This window comes from Aedes aegypti, chromosome 3 (assembly GCF_002204515.2).
Source record: "Aedes aegypti strain LVP_AGWG chromosome 3, AaegL5.0 Primary Assembly, whole genome shotgun sequence".
NCBI classification, from domain to species: Eukaryota; Metazoa; Arthropoda; class Insecta; order Diptera; family Culicidae; genus Aedes; species Aedes aegypti.
In genome coordinates this window covers 218,487,928-218,509,962 of record NC_035109.1, presented here as the reverse complement: position 1 = coordinate 218,509,962, position 22,035 = coordinate 218,487,928, and the positions used below count along the sequence as shown (strand labels likewise).

General features: G+C 36.1%; 2 protein-coding genes across 2 annotated transcripts in view; one reads left to right on the top strand and one right to left on the bottom strand.

Moving 5' to 3' along the window:
* LOC5577132 (potential E3 ubiquitin-protein ligase ariadne-1) overlaps positions 1–22,035 on the bottom strand; it is a 51,315-nt gene that overhangs the window by 10,298 nt on the left and 18,982 nt on the right. Inside the window, exons 2-4 of the mRNA XM_021853611.1 lie at positions 19,654–19,809; positions 19,529–19,585; positions 22–237 (exon numbers count right to left, since the gene is read on the bottom strand). Of these exons, the coding sequence (XP_021709303.1) occupies positions 22–237; positions 19,529–19,585; positions 19,654–19,809 (429 nt within the window). The remainder of the gene's footprint in view (positions 1–21; positions 238–19,528; positions 19,586–19,653; positions 19,810–22,035) is intronic.
* On the top strand, positions 13,618–14,467 carry LOC110679296 (protein PRRC2B-like). Its single transcript, XM_021853612.1, has 2 exons — positions 13,618–13,946; positions 14,021–14,467. Exons 1-2 carry the CDS (start codon positions 13,857–13,859, stop codon positions 14,450–14,452), a joined length of 522 nt encoding a protein of 173 aa, XP_021709304.1. The 5' UTR covers positions 13,618–13,856; the 3' UTR covers positions 14,453–14,467.

Sequence of the window (22,035 nt, the reverse complement as noted above, 5' to 3'; positions counted from 1 at the left end):
GAACTCCCATCGGTTACTTACTTCAACGAAACTGTTGGTTATTAGATGTTGATACTTCAGCTTCACTCGTGGATCTTGAACTAATCGCATAACGGTCACGTCGTCCACCAGTATGTCACATCCATGAGCGGCACAAGCAATCGACTGGCCCAGGCCTTCCTCTACGATTTTGGTGGTCAGGTACTCTTGCCAGCATTGCGTACAGAAACGGTGACCACATTCCAACCCAGTCATCATCTGTATCGTGACAAATGGAACGGTATTTGAGAAAGGTAAAAACACTTAATGCAAGGAATATTCAGGATGTACACATATTTTGTGTAAGTTTCACATTTCACTGAAGATTTCTTTTAATTTAATACATGTGGAAATGTTTGATATGTATTGTAAATCATCACTTTGTGTCAAATTAAGTAAGACGTGAAAATCAGCTTAGGAACTATTTTTATGGTTTTATAAAAATCACGTATTTTATTTGTGTATCCCTATTTTATGTGGATCATACTTAATTTTATGTAAAACGGTTTCCATACCTACATATATATCCTTCCAATACATAAGTTTTAGTATTGAGAAGGAATATTATTATTTTCGTTTTGTACACCAATTTCAGGACGAGTAGCAACTGATTGTTTTAAAAATATCAACTTTCTAAACTTTAAGCAGATTATAAATTTCGATTTTTTTCATCTAGGCCACAAATCAGACAATTTTAATATGGGATTCTCGATAATTTAACCTTTCGGTTGTCACGGATTCTAGGATTATGCACAAACACATTTTTGCAGTGTATACAAACTATGACGTTTGCATGTCCAAACGTAAACAAACAGTAGCTGTTAAAAGTTTCACTCTGATACAATCTACCAAAAAAATGTGAAACGATAAAATTTCATACAAGTGTAGTCACGAATGTATCTTTTAATTTAAGCTGAATTGTCTCCGTACGTTGACTTCAGTAAGTTTTGCATCAATCGCAATGCAAAACTTATTGGAAAATGTCGAATTTCAAAGAAAAGCAACCTTTTTTGTAAACCATTGCAAGTCCTCTATGGCCGGACAGTGAAAATGTTAACCTACACAGTTCGAACGAAACATGTAAAATTCTGAGACATATAATGCACATAATTGGAGCGTGGAATATCATGGATATTTACATGATATGTCATGTAAACTTCAATTATATGCCATGTAATCCAGCAGGATCCTGAGTGATGACATGACATATAACACATTTTTACATGATTTCAGACTTAAATTTACATGTTTTTTTTGTTTAAATGGTATAAATGAAGTTTACATGACGTGTAATCTTCATTATTTTTTATTGTGTAATAATTGGGATCTAATTCATAATTCGCTTTTTTCATAAATGTAGGGTACAAAAAACAAACAGCAACTAAAAAAATCATAAACAACAAAACTTTCGGTCCTTGGAGGCCTTATAAAGTGCTGTAAGTGCTTTTAAGGCAAATGAGCGCACGAGAAGCAGATACAAGATATGATGTACAGTCATTTCTCCATAACTCGATAATGAAGGGATCATTGAGTTAGGGAGATATCGTATTACAAAATAAATACCTACTATCGTGGTTTTACCGGTACCAAATTCCGATGTGTCAAATATTTATAAACTTTCGCGTGGTGTTGTTCCACACATGCTACGTTTGAGTAACATGTTATTGAACAAAACGCACTTCAGCGACTTCCTATGAATTTGATCAATTCATCTACTAATATTGAATACATTACTCAACAATACTAAACCAATGTAAACATGCATTGATATGCATTCAAGGGACTATAGAGGTAGCCAAGAACACCAAATTTTATTATGGTTCTCTAATTAGATATTGAGATACGAAGGTCGAGCACACTTCAACCTTCGAGCTGACAAAGAAATTGTGAAGAACTATAAACGCGTTGAATTCCCGAACAAATTTTTATCTGAATACGAGCAACCGCTAATGCAACATAGACGGCGACAAATGGCATATCGATCTATGGCGCTGATCAAGAAGGAGTTTATGGAACTGACCTATAATCTCGCTAATATGCTTCATACGCTGTACATCATGCACAGATTGAACCAACAAGGCATGTGCTGACATACGAAGCACCCTTTGGCCTTTCTGTGGATTTGGTGTAAACTTTGATGGTGAAAATCATAGTGTCCGAGCATAGAAGACATAGTGTCCGGCCATAGAGGACATATTTCAGTGAACACCATTTTTAGTGCATAATGTCATCCATCATAAAAATGAATTGTAAAGGTTTAATTTTGTTCTCATGTGAGTTTCTACTTAAAATAATGTGATTTTTTTATCCTGTAGAAAAATGAACGATAAAACTAATGTAGATTTTGAAATACCGTAAAATGGGGCGAATAGAAACACTTTCCGACATGTTTGAATGTGTACAACTTAAACCGTGTGGATAAAATCCAATTTTATTAGTCTTAAATATGGGTCGCGTCTTCCTTTACTAAGACCCCAATCGCTGTTAAAAATAAAAATTATATCGTACAAATATTTATGAAAATGTTGTATGTTTCTATTCACCCCGCAATGGGGCGAATAGAAACATTGTTCAGTAAATATCAATACTTTTTTTTATTTAAATGGGAAAATAAACACATTTTTAACTGCATCTTGAAGAAATATCAACATGTATTTACTTAGTGAAGAAAAAAAATTAAAATTTTTGAAACCAAGTTCAATTTTAGATCATTTTTGAAATCAGCCAAAATGGCGGATGTTTCAAGCTATCAAAAATGATTGAGATTTCAATATTTTCTTCTCAAATTTTTAATGAGAAATGTAGCAAAATTTTTAATTTGAAAATAGTTTAGCGATACTCTGTTGTTATTGAACTAATGAAAAAAAAATTATTTCTGTAGGTTTCTAAAGTTTGTCATTGCATAATAGTCGCATTTTTAACTAAAGGTCGCTTTGTTTCTATTCGCCCCACTTTTTCTATTCGCCCCGTTTTACGGTATTATCAAAAAACAAAAAGTGTCCGGGCATAGAGGACTTCCCCCTACCTCGCGATAAAATATAGAAAAAAATCTTCGACAAAGTTGTGGCTGACATGCGGTAATTATTCAGATTCGGAGTTCCGCCACCAGGCAGCGCGAGTGTTCATGAAAGCTTTGTTTTGTAAATATCTCAGGAGCCTGACCACTTAGAAAGATGGCGTTGTTCAGTAGCACTGTCAAAGGCTGTAAAGTTTCCAAACTCGTTTTCCATAAACAATTCCAGAGGATTGCAACATGTTCAAATCTTAATGAAAAGTTTACAATTTGCGTCTCACTACGATATATTTACGAGAAAAACATAAAGATGATCAAAAAACGGTTCATTTTTGCGTAACACGGTGCGGAAATCCGTATTGGGACTGATATGCGGTTACTTCCATTACACTGCGGAACACGTTTTTGTCTCCAGCACCAAAAAACCGCTATTCACTTAATTAAGGGTTGCTGAATCCATTGCCGTTTTCAGAAATATCATAGCACGTCTAGTTTTTGAGATATTGACTGTTGAAAATGCAAAAAATGACTATTTTAGCCAACTTGCATGCAAGTTTACCAGCTTGTAAGGTAATATATTGGCTTAATTTGGAACAGAATTCAAACTTTATGTGTATAATTCAGAATTTGGTCTAGGAAATCTAAGAACAGCGTTAGAGTCCATAAAAGTCTATTACAGAGTTGAAAAAAAAACTTGCGTTAAATTTCACAGAGACTACCCTGGATAAAAATCCTAGTTTTTATCCCACAATTTCCTCCAGATGATTTTTCACTGATTCTCTCACCGATTTCTTCAGTTGTAACCTTTAGAAAATTTATCACAGATCCTACAGGAGCACTTCCACAGAGGTTTATTACAGAGTGTTAAATAAATATCGTTTCGTTTTTTTTTTTCAAGAAACCCTGCAATTCCTACACCGATTTTTTTTTCATTCTAGGCATTATTATTAGAATGCTTTTTCAAAAATCTTCGATTACTCTTAAGAATCTCTCCTAAAATCCTTCTGGCATTGTTCGAAGAAATCTATTATCAATTATAAACTTTTCCAAGAATTCCTCGATAAATTTGACCTTCGATTCCTCATTAAGTTCCTCCAGAAATTTCTCATGATATTTCCCCAGCATCAAAATATTATTATTGTGGTTCAAACAGTTCTCTGAAAAAAATCAAATAATACTTCCAAATCTCCATGTATTCTTCAAAACTTTATTTAAGTTTCCACACCAGTTAATATTACAGCAATTATTACAGTTGTTGCTCCAATCATAGATAGTTTTTTCATGGGTTCTATCCGAATTTCATCAATTAATTTCTTCAAACCGTCTTGTAGTGCATTATTCAGAGATTGTATTTTTTTAGTTATCTTAGCAATTTATCAAGAAAATTTCTAGGAAGAATTCTATCAACAATATAACCTTGTTTTCAAAGATCCTTGTTGAAATTTATCAAGGCATACTTAGAACTCACACAAGTTTCATCTGAGGTTACTCAAGAATTATCTTTCGAAATACTCCACTGCACTGTGACGTCACGCATCAATTTTGACAGGTACTGGTCCTGTTGTTTACAGTTTGGACTTAGTACTTTTTTCGAATCATTCTTAATTTCGTGAAAGTTTGCTGCGAGGAGAGATCAAATCCACTGCAGATACCCACGGATCGTATTATTCTATCTTCCTACCGTGGAAAATCGTCACCATCAGCATGCTGGTGATAGAAATGCGAAGATGAAAAAATGATGGAAAAAACGACTAAGTCCGAAACGTAAACAACAGGACCAGCAGCTGTCAAATAAGTGAGGTTAGGCTCGTCATATGCAGCGCTCTATTCTTCGCGAATGTTCTTAACAATTTTCTCCAAAACGATCTGGAACGAACGATAAATGTTATGCGTGTTGTATCAGGGTGTCTATTCATTTACAGGAATGAAATTCCCTGATATTTCCAGGTTTTTCCAGGGTTAAAAAATAATTCCAGGTTTAAGAAATTCTCCAACATATATTTGATTGACGAATAGTTAATTTAAAATGACTATTACGATATGATTACGATCCTTGACATTTCCCTAGAGACATCCGTGTATTTATAGCTAGAAAAAATTTTACCGAATTCCTTGAGTATTCAAAAATAAATAAATAAATGTTAATGGAATTCCTGACGAAATTTTCGAATTCCTGGAGGTGTTCTGAACGGGAATGTTGATGGAAGTCCTAGAGATATCAATGGAACATTTTTTAGATAAATTGAAACTTCATTGAAAAATGTCTGAAACGATCTTTGGAGAGATTCTTGATGGTCTCCGAAGTAATTTCTTTTTGAAAATTCCAGATTGTATTTTTGAAGGTATTCAAAACGAATTTCTAGGAAGTATTACTTAGAAAGTTCGCGAAAATCTCAAAATAATCTTCTGAAGCGATTTTTGGAGTAATATTTGCATGAAAACTACAGTAAAACGAGCAGCAATACAGGTCGGACTCGATTATCCGGAGTATCGATTTTTTTTTTCACTCCGGATAATCGAGTCCTCCGAATAATCGAATCACTAAGAAAAAATTGAAATCTTTGACAAAAGAACTTAAACATTATCTTTTTTTCGTTATTTTATTTGTATGATGCGGTGGCGTAGCCAGAAATTTTTTCTAGGATCAGTAGGGGTCTTCACAAGAAAAAGAATAATTGTTGACCAGCTTACACAAAAAAAAAAAAAACACTTTTTCAAACCCCCTTTCTTAAATACGTTCTAAACTGCAAAACCACTAATATTATATATTGCTATACCATATTATCTCATATTTATGCATAAAAATTTGAAAAACAAGAACATCAAAAAACAAATTCCGGATAATCGAGTCCCGGATAATCGAGTCTCTGGATAATCGAGTCCGACCTGTACTTGTAATGTCACAAGGAATTAAAAAAAATATGTTTTAGAAATAATTTTATAAAAATGTCAGTTCAATTTAGGAATCGAACCCACATGTCGTGATGTCTTTTTGTATTCGTCATTCATGCGAGAATTCGTTTTGGTTCATAGTTGTTTTTTTTTCAAGCAAGAGGTCTCTTATTTTTTTTTCAAGACGATCAGTTGCTAACAGCACTGATTTCCCCAAGAATATCATCTAGGAAAAATATCAAATGCTCTCTGAGGAATATTTTGGATAGAGGAAGGTGGGGCAAGATGAGTACCCCTTGTTTGTGTTGTTCCTACCGAAGTTTTTCCATAAATTATTTGAGGTTCAGGAAGAATATCATCAAATTGATATGACGGCCCTAACTTTCAGCTAAAAGATCAACAACACAACGTAAATATTGTCAAAATACATAGTAGTAACATTTGATCATTTAAAAGTGATAGTTTTTGTTGCGTAAATAAATTCATTCATACGTTTTTAGCCGTATAGTTACAGAATAATCTTCTGTAGATAATCAGGAGCAAACTCTTATCAAATTTTAAAAAATATTTCAATTGTTTAGATTATATTAATAAGTTTGCACCCTTGCGGCAAGATGGTGCTCGTTCAAAATTAAGTACAAGTGTGAAATATAGAACCAGAAATCAGCTGTGAGCTTGACTTACGGTATCCGCTTTGCACAAAACTATTTTTTAAAAAATATATAAACAAACAACAAATGTAATCGTTTTTTTAGTAAAATCTATGAAAAGTTATTTATTTTTTATAAAAGTTTTAAAAAACTAAGCTAGCTGAAGATAAATATTATCAGAAATATATAAGATAATAGGGTAACGGTAGTATCACAGACTGTGGTAGTATTTTGGACCCCCTAAGGAAGTTATTTTATTTGTTTGCCCATATTGAATAATTGCAAAGAACATGCCAAAATGTACAGAAAAGCTTCCTATCTGAGATAAAAAATGCCCATATGGTCATGTAGGATCCAAAAAAACGTCGAAATAATTGAATTGTGAAGCTCTGTTTTTCATTATTTTGGACACACTAATACATTGTGGATCCTCAAAGTATATATTTTCGACCCTCGGCATTTTTTATCGTTTGGCGACAAAGTCCACGACACTGGTTGTATAATATACTTTCCCATAGTCAAATCAATCGATTGGCAATGGAAACTCAATGTGCGTAACGTGTTGTAACGGTTGTTTGGATGAACCGATAAAATTAAAATAATTTCAGATAAAATAAACACATTTTCTATGTACAACGGTTGATGCAAGTGCGGAATAGTCCTATATTTCCAAATGGCATGCACATTGAGTTGATCTTTCGCTATAAACTGGGAAATTAGAAGGAAAATGGCTCAAGGGGTCCAAAATATATAGGGGACCGGAATATATTGGTTACCCTATTTTCGGATATCACAAGCATTGAAAAATAATAGTTTTCTTTAGTAAATTGCATCTTTTTATGGGGGTGCTCATCTTGCCTCGCAGTATTTTTGACCGATGATAAAAAGCTATTTTTGAACGTGTTATTTGGAAAACTATATCAGTTTTTAAAACTTTTAGTGATTGGGGGTCGAAGTGATAATGTAAATGATAAGGATGGTTACCAATATTACCAAAATAAGAACTATAGGGTGCCGGTACCAATGGTTGTAATGTACCAGTAGATTGGACTATGGAATAAAACGAACATTTTTCGATAAAAACGACATGTGGTATTTTTTGATGGATAGATCGTCTCTAGTTTAGTCGATTTACCAAATTGCAGCTTTTTATTTTATCAAAAAGTCATATAAATAATTAAGTTTATGCAAAAAATTTGCTCTCTTGCACCAGTAGTAGCCGTCGTGTTCCAGTAGTGGATCAACGGATGGAAGCAGTTTTTAAAATGGATGTATAAAAATGAAGAAAAGCCCTAGAGATGATCTTTCTGCTTCATTCGATAGATAATAATTGCTGTTCCGAGGGAAAAATGTTAAACCTATGTAAAAATTTATCGTTTTGTTTAAAATTCCTTGTATCATTCCCGAACGTCTACTACTGGAGCACTAGCGCAACTACCGGAACACGTGTACCAATAGTGGCTCAAGCGATTTTATGTTAAAATATTAGTTTTATCACTCTTTTTATATTTTTCCCATATAGTAGAGGTGGAAATCTTTCTGTTGACGCCAAAAGATCTTTGTTAAGGCTTTTCGTTATTTTGTTATGATTTTTTATAGCTTAGGTTGTCCACTAATGGCACCTGCACCCTAAGTAGGCTTAAATCGCACTTATCTTTAGGATGCTCATCTTGCCCCGCCTGACCCTGAATGTCATTTTGAGGGAATGGTTATTTTTTCCTTAAGATTGAACAGACTGTTTTTTTATATCTAACTTTATGATGGAAGGAACTTCCAGATCATTCGATAAACATTTTTATTTTTCGTGGAAGTTGTATAAAAATCATCAATATTTTTGATTTTTTCCTATGTTGTGTACACGTTTAGAACAAAACAGATAGTTTTTTTTTTCTTTGACGGGAAAAATACTTTGGAATTTATTGTTAGATATTTTTTTCAAAGATACCTATCTCTGATAAAAAAATTTAGTCATCTAAAATTAACTATTCGTCAATCATTTATGTGTTGGAGAATTTCTTAAACCTGGAATTATTTATTAACTCTGGAAAAACCTGGAAATATCAGGGTATTTCATTCCTGTTAATGAATAGACACCCTGATACAACACACATGACATTTATCGTTCGTGGAAGATAACGAGCCGATCACTGTGTGTCAACACTTGTAACATTCGCTGACGCACTCTCATGCTGATCAAGAAACAGAGGCGAATGTTTATTTATTTTCTGTGCTATGTTTGCAACCAAAAGGGTGTTCAATGGTCCAATAGATTTTAATTAGGTTGTTAAATACTGCATCACCAGAAATATGGAAGTTATTACCAATGTTATGCAATACATAAATCACCCGAATACTGTTGCAGTCCGTGAGAGTTGCTGCTCTTGAACGCTCTCGTGCCACGTTCCAAACGGGAGAGTGAATGTTTACATTCATAGGGCTCTTCGAATGCGATGTGTCACGAACTGTTATGGTTCACGAACTGTAACACTCTCCGAATATGGTTCGATCGGCTAATTCGGATCAAAATCCAAACACTGGGTTCACGGCAGTTGAACAGAAAATTTCAATGAAATCTGAAATACTAGTACCTAGTATGCGATTCATTTTTGAAGGATTTCAAACGTTAATTTACGGTAAAAGCTGTGAAAAGTTGAAAAATGTCAGTAATCATATTTAAACTAAAACCGCTTTAGTGTTCTACAGTATTGTCCAAACCCTTTCATATTATCTTAACCCTCTAATACCCAAATTTTTGTTTTCGATCTAAATATTATTTTTCCTTATCTAAAATCATTCTAAACACGGGTTGGGCAATGAATTATTTTTCTTCGCAAATTTATGAATTTTGATTTTTGATTTTTATTATTTTTATTTTTGAACATCCCTATCCTTTTAATTTTTTTCTTGAAGCCTCTTCTGGTTACTGATTTTTGACAATAATAAAAATTTGAGTTTTTACTATACTTTTTAAAATATTATTTTTTAAATTTTTTCTGGAACTAACTAACGGAAAAACAGATTTGAAATTATTTCAATACCATCAGGCTCTTCTTCTGTGATAGGTTGATCGTAGAAAAATATAAAAGTTACGCTTTTTTATTATACACGTTAAATGAATCCCAGGCATTTGTAGGTGATATAAGAATACAATTTTTCAAACAATTTTCAATAATACAAATAAGTTTCAAAAATCATAAAAAGCTTTTCTTATATGCGTGTTATGAGTCAAGGTTTAAGCCAAAAATAAAATCATTTTAATTTCCGAGCTACGAAAAAATACACAAAATTCCTAAGTGTACCCCGTCTAAAGACGGGGTTGGGTATTAGAGGGTTAACTACTTACTATGATGCAATGTAAATAAACCATGACCTAACAATAAATATCACATTGCTCAACAATTTCATGATTTTTACGGTAACAGAAACCATACATAATAGAAGAGATTCATTCGGTGTATGTTTGAATCAAAACATGAATAAAAATTAAATTCCCATAAAATATTTAGGCTGAAACAATGAAATCCATCTTATTAAAAGGTTCTACAATGAAAAAATGTTGTAATTGTGTGAAATTTTTCTGTAAGAATAGAATAATAACTAAGTAGATGAAAAAAACCGAATTTAGTACTAGTACCATTTAATTCCACTAGAGTTTGTATCCTTTGACAGATACGCGTATTTCGACCTCAACTGTAAGGCCGTCTTCAGTGTCGTGTACTAGACTCGACTTTATAATAATAACGTTGCAATCTGCATATGTGCACGTTGAATGGAATGGAGGCTGCACGGCGACTGATGACTTTTCGGTACAAAGTACAACAGCGTGACGACTGAAGTGTAGATTTTTTTTTCTTCTAAAAATACCTTACTCTATAGATATTTCCAGAAATTCTTTGAGGAATTTCCCAAGGAACTTTTAAAAGGAAAAAAACCTCTATGGATTCCAGCAGTGAAATCTCTACAGTGATTTTTCCTGGGACACTTTCAAGCATTATCCATGAATTATTCCAGGGATGCCTCCAGGAGCCCTTCAGTTATTAACTTAGATAATCCTACAGGAGTTTCTCCAGAGACTCCTACAGGGATTTCTCTAGGAAAATCTTTACAGGAATTACTGCAAAGATTTCTTCAGCTTTTTTTTCAGAAATATCTCTATGGATTGCTCCAGAAAATCTCTACATGGTTTCCTCTAGCAATCGTTCCAGGGATGAGCTGGTAGAGGATCGACTGTGTATTTTAATGAAATATGCTTTTCGTCTACAAAGTTTTTATTATAAAAAAACGTAGCCGAAAAGCATATTTGATGTTATAGCGATTTCTTCAAAAAATCCTGCAGAGATTTCCTCGGGAATCCCTCCATAGGCTTCTACAAGAATTTCTCCAGGGATTCATCCAGGAATTTAATTGAGGATTCCCCTAGGCATTATTTTAGATTTATTTCTAGAGTTTTTTCTAGAGATTGCTCCAGGAATCTCTCCAGGAACATATCCAGGGATTTAAGAAAAAAACTTCTTCAGGAAAGGAATTCCTAGAGGAATCTCTAAAAAAATCGCGAGGGAAACTCTGGATGAATTCTTATTCTATTTGATGGAATCCCTATAAGAATTGAAGAATGGAACTCGGTAGGAATTTCTAGAGGAATTCTTGGAGGAATCCCAGGAGGTTTTTTTTTAAATGCCCAGATTTAAATGGAGAAATTTCAAGGGGAATTCCTGGAGCATTTCCTGGAAAAATCCTTAGAACAATTCATGTAGCGATTTTCCTGGAGGCATTCCTAGAAAAACTCTTGAGAAATCCTTATAGGATTTCATGAAGTTATTTCTTGTAGACGAATTTCTGGTAAAACTCCGGAAGAATTCCTGGAAGAAGTCTCAGGAATAATTCTTAGAGGAATCTCGAGAGGGCTACTCTAGGAAATTCTTCAGAAATCACTGGAGAAATATCTGAAGTAATCCTTAGTTGAAAATCTTTCCATTAATTCCTGACGAATCCTCGGACAAATTTCTAGAGACAACTCCATAAACATTTTACTGGAGGAATCTATGGTGGAGTCACTGGAGGCATTCCGGCAGCAACTCCTAGTGAATTCGCTATGGAAACATCCTTGCAAAAAATCCTGGAATAATCCTTGGAGGAACTCCTGAAAAAATCCTGAACGAATTGCTGAAGGTATTTCTGGAGCCCTATCGGGAACATTCTAGAAAATTGGGTAGCGAACAAAAGTTCTTCTTGGAGGAATTTCTGGCAAACCTGTTAGTGGAATCCCTGAAGAAATCACGGTAAGGATTACGGTACAGATTATCTTGGAGGATTTTTGGTAAAATCTCGGGAAATTTCCGCAAGAATTTCTGGAGAATCCTGGAAGATATCCTGAAAAAAACTTTAGAATAATTTATGTAGCGATTTTCCAGGAGGTATTTCTGCGTAGGGGCCCAGATAGCCGTAGCGGTAAACGCGCAGCTATTCAGCATGACCATGCTGAGGGTCGTGGGTTCGAATCCCGCTGGTCGAGGATCTCTTCGTAAAGAAAATTTTCTCGATTCCCAGGGCATAGAGTATCTTCGTACTTGCCACACGATATACACATGCAAAAAAGGGTCAATCGACAAAGAAAGCTCTCAGTTAATAACTGTGGAAGTGCTCATAAGAACACTAATCTGAACAGCAGGCTTTGTCCCAGTTGGGACGTAACGCCAGAAAGAAGACGAAGAAGGTTCCTGGAAAATTTCTGAATTTCTGACAAAACTCTCAAAAACCCCTATAGGATTACATGAAGTTATTTTTTGTAGAATTCATAGACGAATTTCTTATAGAAACTCCGGCAGAAGTCTTGGAGTAAACCTTAGATCGTTCTTAGAATAATGCTTAGATGAATCTCAAGAGGACTACCCAAGGAAATTTTTCAGAAATAATTGGAGAAATATCTGAAGTAATTCATGAAGAAATTGAAAATCTCTCCAATATTTCCTGGAAAAAATCCCTGACGAATGCTTGGACAAATTTCTGGAGAGAAAACTCAATAAACATTTTACTGGAGAAATCTATGATGGAGTCGCTGGAAGTATCCCGGCAGAAATTCCTGGTTAATTCACTTTAGAAACATCCCTGCAAAAATTCTTGAATGAATAGCTGAAGGTATTTCTGGAGCCTTATCGGAAACATTCTAGAAAATTTAATAGCGAACAGAAGTTATTCCTGGAGGAATTTCGGGCAAACCCGGTAGTGCAATCCCTGGAGAAATCGCTGTAAGGATTACGGTAGAGATGGTAAAATCCCGGGGGAATTTTTGAAAGAATTCCTGGATAAATCTCTGGAAGAGTCTCAGGAGATATTTCGGGAGGAATTCATGAAGTAATCTATGGAGGATGTCCTGTACGATCTACTGGAGCCTTATTTAAATCCCAAGATTTCGATATCTGTCGAAAGTTATAATTCGTCAGCTATAAAATGTATTTTTACTTATACACTCCCGTGCAAAAGTTTGGGTTCAGCCCCTAAAAAACATTTCAAAGTGTTTTGTGCATATCTTTGAGATTACACGTCCAATGTCTCTGGCGCATTCTTACTTCGTTGGTATTTTCGGCTTTTGTGATTCGGCCTTTTGTGATTCGGCCTTTTGTGATTCGGCCTTTTGTGATTCGGCCTTCTGTGATTCGGCCTTCTGTGATTCGGCCTTCTGTGATTCGGCCTTTTGTGATTCGGCCTTCTGTGCATTCGGCCTTTTGTGGTAGGCTATAAGGTATTCGGCCTTTTGTGATTCGGCCCTCTGTGATAATCCCGCGCAAAGGAGCTCAAATTTTAAGTAAAGCTAATTATTTCGTTCATTTTTTGAACAAAATCAAGCTGTGTATCAATGGTACTTAAATAAATAGCTCCTAACCTTCATGTCAAAAAATATTTTGAAACGATTTATAGAAAAACGGCTGTATAAAACCACTAGTGCGACTATAGGGGACTGTCTAATAAGGGAACATCGACCCTTGTCAATATTATCAAAATTGATGGATAACCAATGTGTGTGTGAGAGTTATGTATTAAATTTGCATTTTTTTTTTTTACTTCCAGATAATTTGTCTCTGTCGTCCAAATCGCGGAAACACGTTGACCTGAAATTGCCAACCGCAACTCAGGTATCGAAGCCGTCTTACTGCCAGGCAAGCAAAGCAAAGTCAGCCACTAGATATCCAGGAAACATAAGCCGACACTGGGCGCAACAAATCAAGACTGGTTGAGGTGCGCGACAGGCTTCCACACTTTTTCGCTGATGAAGATTCTCTGGCAGCATGAATGCATTGGGGGGAACTAGGGGGGAGCGAAATGCAAAGCCCAAATTCGCAGCGTTAGATATCAACAAACTCTACAGCACAAGTCGGGTAAGAATCATGTTTCATCGCTCTGCGATATGAAGACCTAAATTTCGAATACCTTTTCGTGCTCTGCATTCTAGGGAGAATCTCTTGAACCATCAACTCAGAAAAGTGCAGCTCCTCGTAAACATGGAATGCAAAGTTTGGGAAAGGTTCCCTCGGCTCGTCGACCGCCAGCAAACCTTCCGTCTCTGAAAGCCGAAATCTCCATTCCATCGGATCAGCAAGGCACCTGGGGTAGCGAAGCAGGAGACAACCAAAACAACAACTCTAGTATTACTTCAACATCAGCAGCACCATCAGTAGCCGCCGGTAGCAGCACAAATAACAACGCCACGGTTGGTGCCGGAGGTGTGCACAGCACTTCACACGCCAGCAGTTCACAGATTCCCCACTCGGGCGCATCATCCTCTTCACAATGGAGTTCGGTTAGTATTCTATTCGTTGTATGTGACATTATCGTTCGTTTTCAATCAGTTGGTTCGAATATAGGAGCACACATTGACTCATAGCTTTTTTGTACATGCGATGAAAACTTGCTTAGAACAGCGAAAACAGCACGCGTATAGATTGGTTGTCTAATGAGCAATCGACTATTGGAAGTTGATCAAAACGTTTTTATCTCACAAATTTAGCACCCCCAAATATGGGTGGCGTCTTCCTTTGCTAAGACATTCGTTCATTTATTTAGGTAACATCTAAACAGATAACACTAAATCAACAATTTCACGCCGCAATACTCGGTTCGTGGCCGCATCTCTCCATCCTCGGTTCTGCCCCACGCTCGACAAATCAATACGCATTTGATCCGCCCATTTAGCTGGCTGCGCTCCACGCCTTCTTGTACCAACCGGATCCGAAGCAAACACCATCTTTGCAGGGTTGCTCTCCGGTATTCTTGCAACATGCCCTGCCCATCATATCCTTCCAGCTTTGGCTACCTTCTGGATACTGAGTTCGCCGTAGAGTTAGGCGAGCTCGTGGTTCATCCTTCGCCGCCACACACCGTTTTCCTGCACACCGCCAAATATCGTCCTAAGCACCCGACGTTCGATGACTCCGAGTGCTTGCAGGTCCTCCTCGAGCCTTGTCCACGTTTTATGCCGTATGGACTACCGGCCTTATGAGCGTTTTGTACATGATACATTTGGTGCGGGTGTGAATCTCTTTTGACCGCAGCTTCTTGTGGAGCCCATAGTAGGTATGAATTACACTGATGATGCGTCTCCTTATTTCACGGCTAACATTATTGTCAGCCGTCAGCAAGAATCTAAGGTAGACGAACTCGTCAACCACCTCGAACGTATCCCCGTCTATCGTAACACTGCTGCCTAGGCGAGCCCTGTCGCGCTCGGCCCCACCGGCTAGCATGTACTTTATCTTGGTTGCATTCACGACCAGTCCAACTTTTGCTGCCTCGTGTTTCAGGCGGGTGTACAGGTCTGCCACCTTTTTAAATGTTCGGCCGACAATGCCCATATCATCCGCGAAGCAAACAAATTGACTGGATCTCGAAAAATCGTACCCTGGCTGTTAAGTCCGGTTCTCCGCATAACACCTTCTAGCACAATATTTAACAACAGGCACGAGAGTCTATCACCTTGTCCATCAAGCTTGCTCAATGTCCAAAGAGTTGCTCTGTGCAACGCTGTCCCGCCCTTTGGTTTCCATCGCCCACAGTACTGACGAAGGCATTTCCTCCGTTGTCCCATCCTTCATTACCTGTGCTCTCAGCGTTATTCAGGTGTTCGCCGATGTGCTGCTTCCACCTTGCGATCACATCACGCTCGTTCGTGAAAATGCTCACATCCTTATCCCGGCACATCTCGGCTCGCGGCACATAGCCATTGCGGGATGCGTAGAGCCTCTGATAGAACTTACGTGTTTCTTGAGACCGGCACAGCTGTTCCATCTTCTCGCACTCCGTCTCCTCCTGGCGGTGTTTTTTTTCTTCCGAAGGACGCGGGTCTGCTGTTGCCGTTTCCGTTTATAACGTTATTTTTTCAAAAAACACACTTAAAAACATGGCTAATTTCCTCAGCATTGGATCTTATATTCTTTGAAGAGCGCACAAAATTCTGACGGAAAAATCTAAAAACTAAACAAAATAAATCATTCAAACAGTCATTCAAGTTATCGTGCAAAAGTTTGGGTTCATCCCTAGTATGATGTATGTATCGTGCAAAAGTATGGAATCACCAAAACTATGTTTTTAAGGGAGTGAACCCAAACATTTGCACGGGAGTGTATAGGGATATACATTAGGGGAGTCAACATTTCCAATTTCAAAACTGTGTTACTCAGCCTTCCCTCAACGTAACTCCGTCAAATTTTCAAGATCAGTAACAAAATTCTTTTTGCTATTGAAATCAAGCCAAACGATTCGTCGGGCACGTAAGTGTGATCGTGAAGATGAAACGGAGTATATGTAGATTTTTTAAGAGCCCAACTCTAGAGACGTTCTACGTTGAAAATTTGATGGATTCTGGTTCTCCAGATTTGTGCTTTGGAAAACTTTAGATGTGCCTTAGATCTATCTTCACCTTCACAACGATTTGATGAGTGTATCAGTCTAATACACGCGCCCGACAACTAAAGGTGCCAATTACAATGTTATAACAGCTATAGCTATAGATGCACCAAGCTGTCTGCAGTTGATTGACCTTGAGTTTGCATTTGGCACATGTTTGCCTTACAACTACTGCCACCCTAGTCATAAAAGTCTTATGTTACTATACAAGCAAGGCATTGAAAACGCAATTATGTAGGATAGGGCCTAAAAAATTCGGGGTGCAGTTAGCCGTTGCGGTAACGCACTATGCTAATTCATCTCGGGTCTAACGGCTGTACTTCCGAAGCAAGTCATCACTATAATTTTTAGGTCATATATGTCTACTACTACTATCTGGTGTTACGTCCCAACTGGGACAAAGCCTGCTTCTCAGATTAGTGTTCTTTTATGAGCACTTCCACAGTTATTAACTGAGAGCTTTCTTTGCCGATTGACCATTTGTGCATGTGTATAATCGTGTGGCAGGTACGAAGATACTCTATGCCCTGGGAATCGAGAAAATTTCCTTTACGAAAAGATCCTCGACCAGCGGGATTCGAACCCACGACCCTCAGCATGGTCATGCTGAATAGCTGCGCGTTTACCGCTACGGCTATGTGGGCTATGTCTATCTAGGGAATGTTATTCGATCGCAGGCAGAGTGAGAGGCATGACTTCTAACCATTCCACCAGGCCAGTCCACTTAACGCACAGTTATATAGCAAGAATGTGTCTATTTCAGTGGGTTGGAATCTCTATGTTGTCGAGGATCTTTTCGAATTGAGAATTCAAATTCCAAACGATTGCAAATGCAAAGGTATGAATATTGTTATTTTTAAAACTTTGAGAACTTAGTATGATGAAACACGCAGCAATACGAGCCATTTTTTATTGTGGAAAATTTCCGTAACAAGCTATATACTGTCCTCTCTATTGTTCGTGTAATACATTAGAATATTTTTATGTTACAATAAAATGCTGTAATTCAGAGCAGCGTAAAGCTTATTATTTGTCTATTATATACAGGTTGCAAAATAGACAAATACCTATCTGAAAATTTTCGAAATTCCTTAAATTTTGGACACAATGCGCTGATCGAAAAATACATTTGCGAAAATCAGTACTTTCCAAGGAAGAAAGCATTAATTAAAAATCACGAAGATTCTATCTAATTTTCGACTATTTTTCAAGTCAAATATCGTCCATGCATAATACGTATACACTAGTTTTTACGAATCAAAAAATCTCTCAGTCCAATTCAAGACTAACAATTCAAAAGGCCTCATCTCCAAAAAGTAAACAATGAGAAAAATGCAATCTTGTTTTGTCAAACAATAAATCAAATTTCAATTATGAATTTAAGCATTGTATGTTATTTTATCGTCCAGAAAGTCGATAGATAATCTGATTTATAGCTATGAATATTCATTACTATCATTTTAGCAAAAAATCCTGCTAAAAAAACGAGTCAAAGGAAATGAGGCTTTTATTTCTCCAAAAGCTGTGCAGCCCTTTTCATTTGTGGCCATAGACGCCGGCCGACGCTGATGAGGCATGTGAGTTGACGCCTTTGTTTACTCTAAAATGTGTTGAGGCCTTCTAGTTGTGGCTTGTTTTTTCATCATCTTCTGATGTGGCCTTTTGAAAATCATTTAAAATTGTTGATGAAATAAGAAATTTGAAGTGTAGAAGAGTGTTAAGTGGTGAAGTAAAGTACATGGAGATCCCTACAGCAAGAGGAGATTCGTGCGGTCGATTAAATATGTGATTGATTGAACCCTTCGTCATCCATGAACATTATGTATCTGCTACGCGAGTTTGTCGTCGAGAAAATGTATGGAAATATTGGTTCAATTGAAATAATATTGCAATTGAACGTTATTTTTCATGCAATTCAACCAAATCGCGTTTTTGTTGATTGTCTGTGAAGTACAGACAGGCTGACACAGGAATTATTAGGTAGTATGATACAAAATACATCAGTCTACAGCAGTGGCGACTCGTAACCTCACTTTCTACCTGTTCTACGACTCTAAAAACGACTATTTCGACAAATTTAGATTATACATCAAAAAGTTAATTTTTGAAAACTTCTTTTCTAACTAATCTCTACTCATTACATGCAAATTTGTTGCTGAAATTCAAGAATTTCTATTCGTGGAACAGGTAGATTTGAGGTTAGGGAATCGCCACTGGTCTACAGGAACCCGATAATGTTCGCCGTTTAGACAACCATTGTATAAAATAATACAAGGAGCAGTCGCTCCGTAGTATAACCTGCATCTACTTAGTGAGTTTGGAACGTTTTTCGCAATCCACATTGCAATTTTGATGTTTGTTTAACAGGCCTCAACTCGGTTTCCGTCAGATATAGAAATGAGGCCTTTTTGAGAAAAAGCCGCATTTGCGATGAATATTCTGGTTGGCGGAAAATGAGATGGGGCCTTTTAGAAAAATGTTATTTTTTCAACTTTTATGCATATTTTTAAATGACTATTGTATGTTTTAGTAAGAATAGGCTCTTATACACTGAAATCAGCAGAAAACCTATTTGTTTACATTTTGGACTTGAGGCCTTTTCAATTGTTGGTCTTGAATTTTGAGCTTTGATGTTAAGAATATTTGACTACCTATAACATTCATAACACATCCAACGAAAACAAAAATGCATTTTCACTGTTACTGTTTGGTGTTTACGTTGACTATGCAAAACATGGGCCCAGCAAACGAAAAAAAAATCCTCTTCAACTCATAGAAAAAACAAAACAGTTTGAGCAACAGCACCAGCTACCCTAGATAGTTGTGCAATTGTAATGGTATTATTTTGAGAGTCGAATGAAAGTGAAGAAATTGTGCTCTATTTTAACCTCGATCGCACGCTTCTCCCCATCTGATCGAAGGGCAATGATGATGATAAAATTGTGTATGCAAAACAAAAACACTTTGCGCCAGAAATAGACACAGACAGCAATCAGCGAGAAGTGTGACATAAAATGGGACGGTTTGATACCTACAAGTGGATTACAGTTGCACTTACACTGGGAGGAAATGATGAATAGCAAATCTCGCAATCTTCCGTTCCAGATTTTTTGATCTAGAAAAAAAAAAACGTTTGGAATCAGGCCAAACACTATAAATGGTAATGTGAACCTCATATCCTACCTTTGGCTTATTTATTGTGCTGGGTTTCCGAAATGGGTTGATAACGTGGGCATCTTTGAAGAGTTTTTCCTGATCTCCATCGTAGAATCGTTCCATTAGTTTTTCCTTGTCCCATTTGAAATGATTTAATAGAATTCGTGTTGTAGTGGCGGGGATCTAGAAATAAAGAAAATACCAAAATAAAAACCATTACCACAGAAGAATTTTTCTTTTGCAGAATTTGACATTATCTGCCAGTGCAGGCTTAAGTATTAAAACATCTAAACTATAAATCAAAGTGTTATTGCAATCCACCTGTAGTTTTTTCTACAACATCGCTCTTCAAGAGTGAAAACAAACAATTTCATCATACAGGTCGGACTCGATTATCCGGGATTCGATTATCCGGAATTTTAGACTCGATTATCCGGAATTTGGTTTATGATGTTCTTGTTTTTCAATTTTTATGCATAAATCTGAGATAATTTGGTATTGCAATGTACAATATGAATGGTTTTGCAGTTTAGAACGTATTTAAGAAAAAAGGGATTTGAAAAAGTGTTTTTTTGTGTATGCACTCTACTGTTCATAAAAAAATTTCTGACTACGCCACCGCATCATATCAACAAAATAACGAAAAAAAAAAATATATTGAAGTTGTTTTATCAAAGATAACAATTTTTTGCTTAGTGATTCGATATCCGGAGGCAAGTGGGTAATAGAATTCGCATAGTTGAGATTCTTCAAATTCTAGAGACTTTAAATTAAAACAAATGAGGTCGTGTATATTTTTTAGCTCCCACCAAATATAAGCAGCATGCTGAAATTGATTTTTATGAAAAATTGAAGAAAAAAATACAGAAAATGTTTTTGAAAAATGTCTCCTTACTTTTCACTTGCCCCAAAAGTGGGACAAGTGAAAAGTTTACCGTTTTGAACAATAAATTCAAAAACAAACAGTTATATTCACGATTTCTATTAGCATTAACATTTGTTAATACAGGTCGGACTCGATTATCCGGAGTATCGATTTTTTTTTCACTCCGGATAATCGAATCTTCCGGATAATCGAATCACTAAGAAAAAAATTAAATCTTCGATAAAAGAGCTTAAATATTATCTTTTTTATTGTTTTATTTAAATGATGCGGTGGCGTAGCCAGAAATTATTTCTAGGAACAGTAGGGGTCTTCATAAGAAAAATATTGTTTTTGATCAGCATACACAAAAGACCACTTTTTCAAACCCCCCTTTTTTTTACATCGGTTCAAAACTGCAAAACCATTCATATTGTATATTGCAATACCAAAATATCTCAGATTTATGCATAAAAATTGAAAAACAAGAACATCAAAAATCAAATTCCCGATAATCGAGTCTAAAATTCCGGATAATCGAATCACGGATAATCGAGTCCCCGGATAATCGAGTCTCTGGATAATCGAGTCCGACCTGTACTTCCCAATGAACAATAACATAAGTAACATGTAAACAAAGAAAATGTTATTCTTTTCACTTTAATTTTCTTCTCTTCAGTTATGTTAGTTGAAATGATTCGACAACATTATAACTGCAACATTTCCAATGTTAGTTCTTACATTATAGGACAGCAATTGCATTTCTGCTCTGTAGAATTTCCACCGTTCGTTATTTGTTTTTGAGAAAGTCGGATAACTCTTGGGGAGAAATCAAACGGAATCCTTCAATAACGTATTTAGAATCTTTTTTATGTGGATAGACCTATACCCCATTTTTATGTTTTGAACTAGCTTTACATAGACATTCCATGAGATTTCCGTGTGTTCTCTAATATTGCAACATTTCAGTCAACGTCTTCCTTTCAATTGGCTGCCCGAAGTAGACATATTAATATTGTAATGTTTGGCAACATCTTTTAGAGAAGTTCCATGATTTCTAATGACTTTTACCGCTTGAGTAAAGTGTTTCTTGAATTATCAGCACGTTATGTTTTTCTATGATAATTCCAAACCATGTTTATTTATGGCTATTTAAAGAGAAAACACAAATTCAATCTCTAATGATAAACTTTTCACTTGCCCCACCTGATAAGAAAATTGACGGTGTTTAAATTTCGTTATTTTTAGGTCTACGTCAAATTAATTCTAAAACTTTTTTTTATTGCAGTTTGAAACTGTCACAGAGGACAACTAAGAAGTGGTACAGGAAATTATTTTTCGCAACTTTTTTCCACTGAAAATATTAAAATAAGATTGCACGCCGCCGTTACGGAGTAACAGTTGACAGGTTAACAATTTTTCGCTCTATTATGCAATAATGGCTGAAAAATCTCAGAAATCTCTTACCTATCGTATTGTTCTCAATGGCCTCAAAGGCTTACGCATGAGTTTAAAACGTTAATTCACATATTCAGTAAAATATATCA

Excerpts from the sequence above, each read along its gene's own strand:
- LOC110679296 (XM_021853612.1), top strand. The coding sequence starts at position 13,857 with ATGAATGCATTGGGGGGAACTAGGGGGGAGCGAAATGCAAAGCCCAAA. Across the intron at positions 13,947-14,020 it reads AACTCTACAGCACAAGTCGG|GGAGAATCTCTTGAACCATC; the intron begins GTAAGAATCATG and ends TCTGCATTCTAG.